The sequence below is a fragment of the Lycium barbarum genome, chromosome 4 (assembly GCF_019175385.1).
Source record: "Lycium barbarum isolate Lr01 chromosome 4, ASM1917538v2, whole genome shotgun sequence".
NCBI classification, from domain to species: domain Eukaryota; kingdom Viridiplantae; phylum Streptophyta; class Magnoliopsida; order Solanales; family Solanaceae; genus Lycium; species Lycium barbarum.
This window is the reverse complement of record NC_083340.1, coordinates 60,113,765-60,126,381: the sequence shown is the minus strand read 5'-3', so window position 1 is coordinate 60,126,381 and position 12,617 is coordinate 60,113,765. Positions and strand designations below refer to the sequence as shown.

Sequence of the window (12,617 nt, the reverse complement as noted above, 5' to 3'; positions counted from 1 at the left end):
GCAAGAGGACAATGCTCTCACATTGGATAGGGCAGTTCTTGTTGCATCCCTCATGTCCAAGTATCCCCTAGATATTTTTTTTATTAAGCAAAGCCACCAGGAAGGTGGAAATTTATTGATAAAGAAAATATGTACATATCAATCCAAAAGTGATTGATCAAATAAATAAAACAACAACAGAAAGGAAAATCAACAAGGGGAAAATGGAAATATAGATTTTAGTTTAAAACAGACTATTAACAACTATTAATCCAAGGGCCTTGACTTGATAACATCTATCACAGCTTCAAAGTCTCACAGGTGGCATGTTTCAAATCAGTTGAATCATTCTTCAGGACACTTAAATATAGTCGTGTTCTTCTGTATAAACCAGTATCTGTATGGATGCAAGAACCACTCTCAACTTTGTACCATTGTCAAAGGAGCATGAATCCTAGCCTGGACATTTGTAGCATCCATATCAAGAAATGACACCTTAATATAGTTACTGTATCTGTCCATGCTAGTTCATACAGCATTTTAATATGACTCTTCTACATATCTTGCTTATCAGCCTGGTGATCTTTCAAAAGTTGTACTTTTCTTTCAATGTTCAAACTGTCCATAGCTTAATCCTTTGCATGAAACCAGATCTGTATGATACTTGATCCATAATTAGTACAGTCTGCTACTTAGATCATGAGCATCACACCATTTATACTAAGGACTGAGCATGCCAAGCACACTGATACCACCCTAATACAGATGCTACAAATACTCACAATCAGTTGGCAAACTGTACTCAGTAATAGTTGCAGTTCTGTTGTCAATCTGGTGCTTTGTCTTGAAAGGTTCTTATTCTTAAGTTTGGAATTCCTCTCTTCTCCATATTCAGAATCCTCTTAGCTTGACTTGGCAATTCCTGAAAATTATGAAACTGAACTGAACCTGGAAAAACAAAAACCAAGTTAGTTAAAAAATCTGCAAGCCCATTTCCTTCTCTATGTATATGCTCCACAGGTACACTTTAATCATCCATCATCCTCTTGATATCATCCACCAACATTGAAATTCTCCAAGGGACCTTCCATTCAGCATTTAAAATCTTTTTCATGGTCATGGAATCAATCTCTATGATCAATGGAAAAAGCTGCTTTTCCACACAGTACCTCAATCACATTCTAATAGCCTCAGCCTCAGCCACAATATTGTTTTATCTGTCAAAGTTTTAGTAGCTGCATACACCAAATCTCCCTCTTCATTTCTTATACAAAAAGTAGCAGAACTTGGTCCTGGATTTCCTTTAGCAGCTCCATCAGTATTACACTTGTAAACTCCAGATGCAGGTCTCCTCCATTTAATAATTCTGCATATAATAGTAGACTTATATCCTTCAAAAAAATGAACAATCTGATGCCATATAGTTGGAAAATTCAGCCCAGGAAACTGAACTTTACATAACATATGAATGTTTATATTTATGTCATATAACACTCTATTCAGATTCATAGTACCACCATGAAGCCTATTGTTTCTCCACTTCCATATTTGCCACACAATAAAAGCAGGCACTGCTTTGTATATGGTCTTCATTTTGAAATGGCATTTTGCTTCCCACCAACTTCTTATTGCATGTTTGACCTGAACATAATTCATGCTCAATCCAGCCCCCATATTGAAATATCTCCATACCATTGTAGCCAAATCTCCACACAGAAACAGATCGTTTATAGTCTCCATCTGAGCATTATGACAGTAACAACACTTTGAAACTAATGGAATGCCAATACTTGCCACCACTTCATCAATTGGAAATTTAAACTTCCGCAATCTCCACATGAAGAATGAAATTTTAAAAGGCACACCGTTGATCCACATATTCTGAAATGGCACTGTTACATTAGCTTTTTGTCTCAGTAACTGCCATGCACTACTTACTGTAAACCTGCCTGTACTTGTCATCATCTGCCAAGGTCTATCCCATTCATTTGATGCATATTTAATGTCAATTTCCTGTATTATATGCTGGAAAATATCTTCAGGAAACAACTGCATGAGTTTGCTGATATTCCATCCTCCATCTGTCATAAGTTTAGAAACATCTTCAACATGCTCATTGATTTGCCAGGACTAGGGAACCACATAGCTAAGAGCACCTAGCTTAGTCCAATTGTTAAACCAAATGTTTGAACTTCCAATCTTTGGCTCCCACCAGATTTACTGTTCTATAATTTTTCTGGCTTCCAACATCATATTCCAGACTTGTGACCCTCCCTTCCATTGAACCACCTAAGGAATTTGTTTTTTACAGTATTTATTCCACATGCAATTAGCCTAGAGAGAACTAGTGGTTCTAAAATTCCACCAGAGTTTAGCACATAAAGCTTTGGATATGTCATAGATAGACCTGAAACCCAAACCTCCTTCATGTTTTGGAATGCACATGTTAAGCCAAGCTGCCCAGTGTCTGCATCTTCCTTCCTCCTTATTATTCCAAAAGAACCTGGCAAAGATCCTGTGTAGTTCCTTTATAATACATTTAGGAGGTCTTATAGCAGATAAAACATGAATTGGGATACTTTGAAGGACACTTGTAATCAACACTGCTTTTCCTCCATAAGACTGTAACTTGCCTTTCTAGGTTTGTAACCTGTCTTTGACTTTCTTCAATAATTCAGTATAATCCACTTTCCTTTTCCTGGAATGAGTAATTGGTACTCCAAAATATGGAAAAGGAAATTGTCCTCTAACAAATCCTGTTACTGTTGCAACCTGCTGACTTAACTCATGTGATACTTTGCTGAACATATAAAAAGAGCTTTTCCTCTTGTTTATCAGCTGTCCAGATATTTTCTCATATTCCTGAAGAGTATCCATGATCATCTGTAAAGATTGGCTATCTGCTGCAGAAAAAATTATTCTATCATCTGCATATGCCAGATGATTCAATTCAGCACTCCACTTTGGCATCCCATATCCAACAAAACCAGGCTAATCAAACAAAGAATTTAGTGCCCTTGAAAGAACTTCTGCAGCTATAATGAAAAGAGCAGGAGATAGTGGATACCCTTGCTTGACACCCCTTGTAGAATGAAACAAACCATGTGTCTGGCAATTTAGAAGAAGAGAATACCAATTATTTGCCAACAACCTCCATATCAGGTCAATGAAAAATGGAGAAAATCCCATCTTTCCCATCACTTTACAGAGGTACAACTATGAGACCCTATCATATGCTTTTGCCATATCCAACTTAATCACAACATTTTCTGGTTTTCCTCTCTTCCTTATATCAGTTACAATTTCTTGTGTCAACACCACATTCTCAATTATATTCCTGCCCTTAACAAAACCAGATTGATTTGGAGAGATCACCTTTGTAAGTAGCTTGTCTAGTTTGTCATGAACTACTCTTGATATGACCTTATTGATAAAGTTGCTAAGGCTTATAGGTCTCATATCAGAAAATGCCTCCACAACATTCTTCTTTGGCAGCAAAACCAGATTAGTGTGTGTGATTGACTTGGGAAGAGTCTGTCCTTCAAAGAAAGCTTTTACAACACTATGTACATCAGCCTTGATCACCTCCCAACACTTCTGATAAAAAATACCAGAAAATCCATCAGGGCCACAGGCACTGTCCCCATTTAATTCAAATACAGCCTTATGTACTTCCTCCATAGTAGGTTGTGCAGCAAGTAGTATATTATCCTCCTCTCTGATCAACTCTTGAATATGATTAAAAATTGGAGAATCTTCACTAACCTCCTCATGAGTAAATTGCTTATGGAAAAAGTTGACAGCTTCAGCAACAACACTATCAACATCCTCAAGCCAATTACCAGCATCATCTTTTCTTCTTCCTTTTACCAGACTATGGAAATATCTTGTATTCTTATCACCTTCAGAAAACAGTCCATCCTGGCTTTTTTTGCCTCCAGAGTTCCTCCCCGTAGTGAAGATACAGCTTTAGTTCTGCTTGTGCCCTTTTGCATGACCATTATATTTTCTTCAGATGGATTTTCCTCAAACAACTGCTCTTTAATCTTAACTATTTCCTCTCTGATTACAAGTTGTTTAAAAATGTCCCCAAAAGTAGTCTTACTCCATGTACTTAAAGCAGTTTTCAGTTTCTTCATCTTGAGCTTAAATGACAGGAATACATCATCAGTTAAGACTATTTCCCATTGCTGCTTAACAAAGTCCAGAAAAGTATCATGTTCCACCCAGAATTTGAGAAATCTAAATGGTTTGATAAACTTTTCCACCTGATCTCCACATGATACAAGTAATGATGCATGATCAGAACCAGTCCTTGACAAATGTTCCACTTCTAAGTGTCCAAACCAATTCTGAAATGTATCATTATGTACAATCCTGTCCAATCTCTTGAAGATGCAATCATTAGCAGCACTACCATTCCACCAGGTGAAAGGACTCCCTTTGAAAGGCATCTCATGCAACTCACAGGAATTCAGACAAAAAGCAAAATCTTCATATTCTTGTGGCAAAACTAGTAAACCACCTATTTTTACTTCTTCATTCAGTATATCATTGAAATCTCCACCAAGCAGCCAAGGAGATGTCATATTACTAGCCAAGAGGTATAAGCTATCCCACAACTGCATTCTCTCCACTTCTGAACATTTAGCATACACTATTATAACCACCATATCTTTATTAAAATCTTGAAACTGCAGCCTTACAGGAATAGATTGCTCAGTATCCAACAGAACCTCAACATTAACATTGTGTTGCACAAAGAATCAGATTTTTCAATTACAGTTGGAATTAGCATAAGGCATTTCAAGTCTCCTCCTATATTTCTGAATATGTCTCTGATGCTGAAAAGGTTCCATCAGAGCTACCAAAAAGAACTTGTGATGCTTATTTAACATTTGAAATCTATGAAATGCTTGTTGGGACTTCACTGATCTTATTTTCCAGAATAAAGTTTTAACAATCATTTAACAGATTTCTTAAGGTTACACCTTGTTGAATAGCTCACAGTTTGTGGAACCTCAGAATTTTGCTTTCTTCCTTTTCTTGGCCCTTTGTTTTGTGATTTTGGAGATAATGTTTCCTCTACACACATCTGCTGTAGTTTCATATCAATAGCATCACCATCAGCATCTTCCTTTTTATTGTTGACCAAAATCAGCTTATCATGTTCCTCCTGTACCTTGTGAGAGACTACATCATGTAGAGTTTTGTTAGGTGATACCCTTACAGCAACACTCAGGGGCTGCATATCTCTAATATCAGGAATAATGGCCAAAGCTAAATTCCTTTGTTCTGCATCAACAACTTTCTCAGGATAATAGCCAACCAACTGCAATTTACAGTTAGAGCTGTGTACCTCCTTATCAGAAATATCCTTCAAAATTAATACCTGAGCAGACTCCTCCTGATCCATGAAACCAGTAATATCTTGCATCATCTCACCAGAACCATCATTCAAATACAGATCACCTGCTTGAGTACATTCAGACATGTGATTTTCCAAAGAAATTTCAGAGACCTCATTTCCATCATGAATCCTGTTACTATCAAGCCTTTGATGATCATCTTCATCTGCATCCCTACCACTCCTATTTTCAACTCCTTGTAGCTAATCATCTTCATCAACTCTTCCCTGCACCATTTCAGACTTTTGATCATATGCAGATACTTCGGTATTGTCATGTTCTTGACAGTCATGAGACTTCTTTGAACCATAAGCCTCTTTAACCTTCAGAGCGACTGCTTTGCCATCCGGCTGTGGACTATTAATCTCTTTTTGAACAGGATCATCATTAGGCTGTTGTATTTTGGCAATAGCTACTACACTGTGATCACCTTCACTATTGTACACCTTAGCAGTTTCATTCTCATAAACTTCACCCTCTTGCAGATACTTGGTTCCATTTGTAGCCTGATGTTTGTCCAGAAACAAGTTTGCAGCATCCACACCAGCATGAACCTGATTGTGCTCCTTATTGCCATCTATACAGTCAGCTGCAACCCCTTGTTCTATAGGCACACCTTCTTCAGTGACATGCTCCTCATGCCTATTACTGAGCCTATTAACATCAACATCCTCTACCCCTTGGTTTAATACCTCAAATTTGTTTGATACCTTAACTACTTTGTTTCCATCATCCCTCCCAGTTGGATTCACTTTGTTCTTGCATTGCCCTTTGTTTCTAGGGTAAGTTACCACAGTACCACTGGATAATATCTTTGGTAAATATATACTGTGGTAAATATTGTTGCACTTGTTTTTTCCACCCCCTATTTCTTCTATATCTTCCTTGTTGGATATGCCCTTGTTTACTTGTTCCAGGCTCATCTACTACAACTGCAGCCTTTCCTTTGTTCTGAGACCCTACCCCATTATCTTCCACCTCATTTTCCAACAGTTCTGGATGTAGCACCCAACATTCATCATTGGAATGACTTTGTAAAAAGCGCTTTGTGCAATACTTTGGTAAGTAGTCATATTGAATATTAGCTTTAATCGACCTGATATCCTTTGTGACATCATCTTCAATCTCCATCCACACAGACTTAGGCAAATCTACAAGCAAATCTACCTGCACTTTCACTCTTGCACAGTTTGGCCTGGTCTTATTGATAGTAGCAGCATCTAGCCGGATTGGCTTGCCCACAGCAGAAGCCAATGTAAACAAAGATTCCTTGACAAAAAAGGTAGGAAGAAGGTTTTGAAACTAAATCCAAGCCATAGCAATTGAAGTTTCCTTTTCCACACTGAATTTAGAATCATATATTAATGGTCTCATTTGATAAGAATGACCATCTTTTGACTTCAACCAAAAGAAACTTTTTGATGATATATTAATAAAATCTTCCCTTAGATCACATTTTATCAAGACATGCCTATCTCTCAAAAAGCCTACACGACAGTTACCCTTTACTCCACACTGATGAGGCATAATAGATCGCAACTCTTCTAGTTCAGGCCATCCATACGAAAACTTACCGACAATGGCATATTTTAGGTTTTCAATCCTTTCCATTCGTAATACTTCAGAAGAGGACCATCTTACGACGTGTTTACCATCTATAATCTCAACCATCTTTATAGGAATGGATTCACACATTTGCATGGAATTTTTACCAGTTTCATGCATTAGGGTTTGACGTTAATTCTGTGTTGTGGACGTACGGATTACTGTTTGTGACTGCTGAGCATTGCTGGACAAAGAGAGATGAGGGATGAGGGAGAGGGGATGGAAATCTTAAGGAGAGAAAGACTGACCAACCACTAGATGCGGCGGCTGGCCAGTGGCTGGAGTGGCCATAGCACTATTAGGGTTTCAAACTAGGGTTTGCATGGGAGGAGAGAGAAGAGAACGTTCTTTAGGTATGCCATAGTTCATTACATTCCCCTAGATATTGGGAAATTGTTTATCGGAGAAATTCGTAAGAGAGCACCACAACCATCCACATCACTACTCTTTCCATGCCTTATCACCCAGTTGTGCCACAAGTAGGGCTTCCTATGCTTCCCTTGATAGATCACTATGTTTGGGCTGAGCTACTACTAGAAAAACTCGAATTACATGGGAATTATACCTGAGAATTTTTCCCACAACTCGAATTACATGGGAATTATACCTGAGAAATTTTTCCGTATGTAATTCCTACGGATTTTCATGCAAAAATTATAAAATCTGTGAGTAAATTTAGCGTCAAATTATTGCCGATGAGCCGTGATGAGTGCCCAAACACTACTGGCCAAGCACTTATATGCTTGCATTTACTTCTCACTGATTATGCTGGGCCCATACACAATCCATAACTGAGCTATACTGTCTCCTGAATGATTAACACAAGAAATACCGTCTCGAGAACTCACAGACAACACATACATATAAACATAAATACTCAGAGTAACAGTGCAAGCCGATTAGGCTGCTACATGTACTGTATAACAATGCAAGCGCCGATAAGGCTGCATAACATCACGGCTAAATAACCCTGTCTACAGACCTCTATAGAATACAGACTGTAGAAGAGACAGGGCAAGGCCCTATCATACCCATATATGTACAAATTCAAATAGCATACCAAAGTGCTGTAGCTCCGGTCCAAATGGAGCTTGCCGGCTGGAACTGGAAAGAGGCACTACAGGTCTGGCTCACTCGGCTAGCTATCTGAACCTGCCGGCATGTACGCAGTGTACACAAGAAGGGACGTTAGTACGAACAGAGTATTGTGTATGTAAGGCATGAATAGTAACAAAGTAAGAGATACCGAACATGGAAAATAACATAATGAAAAACACATGGCATAACATAAGATAAGGGAGTAACCTGTACATCTGATTGCCTCTCAAGGCGGATACCATGCATGCTTAACTTTATTTTCATAAAAACATTTCTCATACACGTATAAATAAAATAGAATTGTTGCGGAACATGAAACCCAATCCAAAAATATAATATGTATATATATAGCATCTTGTCCGGCCATTAAGGTGCCGTGAAATATATATAGCATATCATTTTGCCGTGGAACGAATATCCCGATCCATTTATATATTACACATATATAGTAGTGCCGAGGAATGAACGACCCGATCTATTTAACCATACATCCCGCGTCCGAGACGATATCATAATATACCAACTGATCAGGTGGCCATGCGTCTATAACGACTTGCCTTTTCCTCATATATATATATATATATATATATATATATATATATATATATATATATATTATAAGCAGTATGCATAAGAACCCAAAGAAAGCTCTAGCTCTATCGGAGTGACGTAAGGTCGGTAACCTCCGATTATGTTATGGATCAATATCATCGCTATATCTTGCCTCGAAGGAACAACTCATGAGGTTAGATCAACAGCAATGAGCAATTCAAGAAAGTAATGGAATAAACTCAATAAGCTCATAATAGCATTGAAATTATGAACTTGGAACCTTTAAACATAAAATCATCATCATCATCATAAGCGCCATAGAAATATTCTCATCTTTGACATCATCATTAGCATTGTAAAACATGTTCATCGTTGTTATCATAAGAGCTTATAGAATCTTAAATCTCTGTTTCAGAACATACGGACATATTGAAAAACATTTATTGATCATCAGGAAAGAAATCATGCCTTTGAGTCGTGAACTTCTAGCTTTTGAAATCAAGGTGGACATGGAAACATTTATGGAATTATAACATAGGAATCATGCCTTTGAAAGAAAGGGACGAGCCCTTAACATACCTGTTCAACCTCCTATTAGTACGATTATCCGTCTGAGCTCGTAAATCTACATTCGAGAGTATTTACAGTAACGTTAAACTCATCATCGCACACTTGTTCCAAGTTTTCAAATCAAACTATTTTATATTTTGCCAAAAATCGGGCAGCATCTCCCCTGTTTATATGCCTAGCCCAAAATCTCAATTCAGCAACCAATAACAACAACAACAACAACAATACCAACATCAACCATAATATTCTCAATACCAAAATAATTCATGAACATCCCATATGGTGTTTGTCCCATATTTTCACCACAAAATTATTTTATAACTATTTAACAACTCCATCTCCATAAATAAACCAAGATTAACGTTAATAACAAGAGATTCATACCTTTCTCTCGATAATATGGCTATATCTTCAGTTCTCTACCTTGAGCTTAAGACACAACGCGCCGCTATACAATTTTGTAGTTGCAACTATAAGCTATCCGGACCGAAATTCGGGAATTATACCTGGTTTTCACTTAAATGATGGTGTGGGAAGCCTGGGGAAATTTCCAAAAGATTAGAGGGAGTTTTGTGATGTTTGGTTTAAGAAATAAGAGGGGTAACCCCTGTATATAACGGTCTAGGTTCTGCCTGGACCGACTTAAAATTTGCTCAGCGCGATCGTGCTGCCACGTGGTGCGTTCGCGCTGAGTTAGAGGGTCTTGCCCTGCCCGTTCGCGCCACCTTCTGGCGCGTTCGCGCAGGGTTATTTTTCTGCCCTGACAGCCTATCTGAAAACGCGCATAACGTGTGATTCCGATATCCTATGAGGACCCACGACCTATGTTTGGAAAATATTTCAATTATCTACAACTTTCATTTTTGGTGTGATTCCAAATTCCAAACTTACAATCGCATTTTGGCCTCTCCAAATCGGATCGTCCGAAAACATCTCCTTAAATCACCCTTTTGGAGGGCTTATGCCTATATTTGGCTTAAGGGTCCTTCTTAGGACTTTCTCAACTTCTGATGTACTACTCATATAATATAATCTTCAACCTTTTATGACTTTTCTCTTCTTTGAGCTCGTACTAAGCCGTCTATAATCTTGGTAGCGCAAAATTTTTTGGGGTGTAACATCCTTCCCCCTTAGAAACATTCGTCCTCGAATGTCATAGTCTATAAACCCACGACATCATATTTGATTCCCCAGAGCGGTTATCCTCCCCTTAGAGTCCGATTACCATGTGCTTAAACTATAATTTGGGTCGGTCTCTTCTCGTTCTTCCTTAACTCTTTTATTGCCTTCCGTCGACAGTTTTTGCTTTTTTGTCCTCATGTACATAATCAGAAATTAACAGGTATCCCACTCTCGTTCTGTTTCTATTATCGTAGTTTTGCCTTGCCATGCCATAACTATTCATCCTCCTGCAAGAACTCCCTTTTTCTCGCTCCTCGTTTCCCTATAAGTGGTTAGCTTCATTGCTCAAATGCGGCCCCTTTTTGCACTCACTCCTTTGATGCCATCTAGGGCTATCCTTTTTGGACCCGTTGATCATAAATATACACTGTACTGACTCCTTGTCACAACATTACTTTGTCGCTAGTGCGTATAATAGTTATGTTCCTTAAACTATTCTCCCCATTTCCTTTCCAAGGCCAGTTATATCAAAATCTAGAATACGCATATACATAGTGCTTCCACACCATCCAATTCGTATCGTGGGACAATCTACAACCGGCGTTCAAACTAATTTCATAGCTCACAACATCTTTGAGCTCCTGCCACAACTTTTTCTTTAGCTTCCTTCCCTCAAATCTCGCGATACAATCCAGAAGCATAGGACTACGGCAATTCTTACTCCATTATAACTCTCTTGCAATGTAAGTATATTCCTCTTCGATTTCCTTGTACCGGTGATCACTTCGTCAGTCGTTATTCTTTGTTGGCTTTCCGGTGTGGCCTTCTTGCAATTGTAGTTGGGCATAACTTTATGTTGATGGTTTATATAGTTCCATAGTATATGCTCTCATGTTCAGTATAATTAGTGATCCGTGAGATGTTTTCTAATATCCAGTGGTACGACTTTCTTTCCATTCATAAGAGCAGTGTTTTTCCCTTTCTTCGGAAATTGCCAAACTATCACTCGTTGCTCCTTTTGCTACAATTGTTATCCCTTCCGGCGCTAAAATCCCCTTTTGTTGTTATCCTAAGTATCCTTTGGGTTCATCATCCTCTCCATCATCCTCTGTAAATTTAGCTTGGAGACCTTTCTTACTCTCTTTATTACCCTTCAGGACATGTCGCTACATACTTAGGTACGACGCATTTTTTTTCCGCTACGAGGTATTCAAACCATGGCCTAGAAATGTTGTAGCTCATGTCGGCGTGAAGCGTTCTCTTGAGTTGTTTTCCATACTTTCTTCCTATACCTGCCTCATGGCACACTTATTTTCAATTTGTCTCTGCTTCTTTCTGACACCTTCCTGAAACGCCAAATACGCCTCGAGTTTTGTCCTTGAGCTAATAAATTTCTTCTTCTGGAGCTTGAGAACGTCATAATTCCCTTCAAGTCTAATATGCTCTTCCCCCCTTTTTAAGGAGGTCCTTATACACCAATAGCCTTCGAGTATCCATCGTCTTCGATAATTATCTGCCGACCTTCACGATCTTCTTATGGCCGGAGTTCCGTCATCGTATGGTTTGACTTATATATCTTTTTGCTAGTTACAATCTTGTATTCAATCGGAATACTTGTAAGTGTAAGATCCAGTTCTGATGCCTTCTTTTCCGTCCTTCCATACCTCTGTCTTTTATGACTAATGATTTCCTGGACCGACAACTTAGTGGGGACATCGGGATTCACTACGTCCTTTGTGAAGTGTTCGTTTATACCTAACTCTTTTTTTTTCCTCATCTTTCTTCCCGACTTTGCTTATAACATCTCTAAAATTCTTCTTACCCTGATTTCTCCTTCCATTTATGTCTATACCATACCATTTTGTCAATATTCCATACCCTTCCATCCACTACCAGTCCTTTCACCCATTTAGCTCATTTACTCGCAATTCTTCCTGACTGCGCATTTGTGTTGCAGCTATGCATCAAAGTTTTTCCTAGTTTCCTGCTACTTATTGCTCTTAGCACAGAATTCTTATAGTTTACACTCTCTCCATCCTCGTTCGTCGAGCCATTATCTGCCTTTCTAATGCTACGGCCGGGTTGTCTTCCACGCATGTTCCTTACATTTTTTTTTGTCGACATTTTCATCTCCTTACCTTCCATATACTCACTTTCTTCCATTCCCGGATGTCATTGCATTAGGACTTTTCAACTCTAACCTGTAGTGAAAATAACATCAGCTTACCTTGTAACATTTGTACTACTTTTTTTTTCACTTGAGCTTCATTACCCTATTCGATT

At 38.4% G+C, this 12,617-nt stretch overlaps 1 protein-coding gene across 1 annotated transcript; it reads right to left on the bottom strand.

Moving 5' to 3' along the window:
- Nucleotides 1-2,970: 2,970 nt before the first annotated feature.
- LOC132637514 (uncharacterized) lies at nucleotides 2,971-4,652 on the bottom strand. The gene is made up of 3 exons (XM_060354593.1): nucleotides 4,135-4,652; nucleotides 3,280-3,853; nucleotides 2,971-3,087 (listed from the first exon to the last, which is right to left on the bottom strand). Exons 1-3 carry the CDS (start codon nucleotides 4,650-4,652, stop codon nucleotides 2,971-2,973), a joined length of 1,209 nt encoding a protein of 402 aa, XP_060210576.1.
- Nucleotides 4,653-12,617: the final 7,965 nt, after the last annotated feature.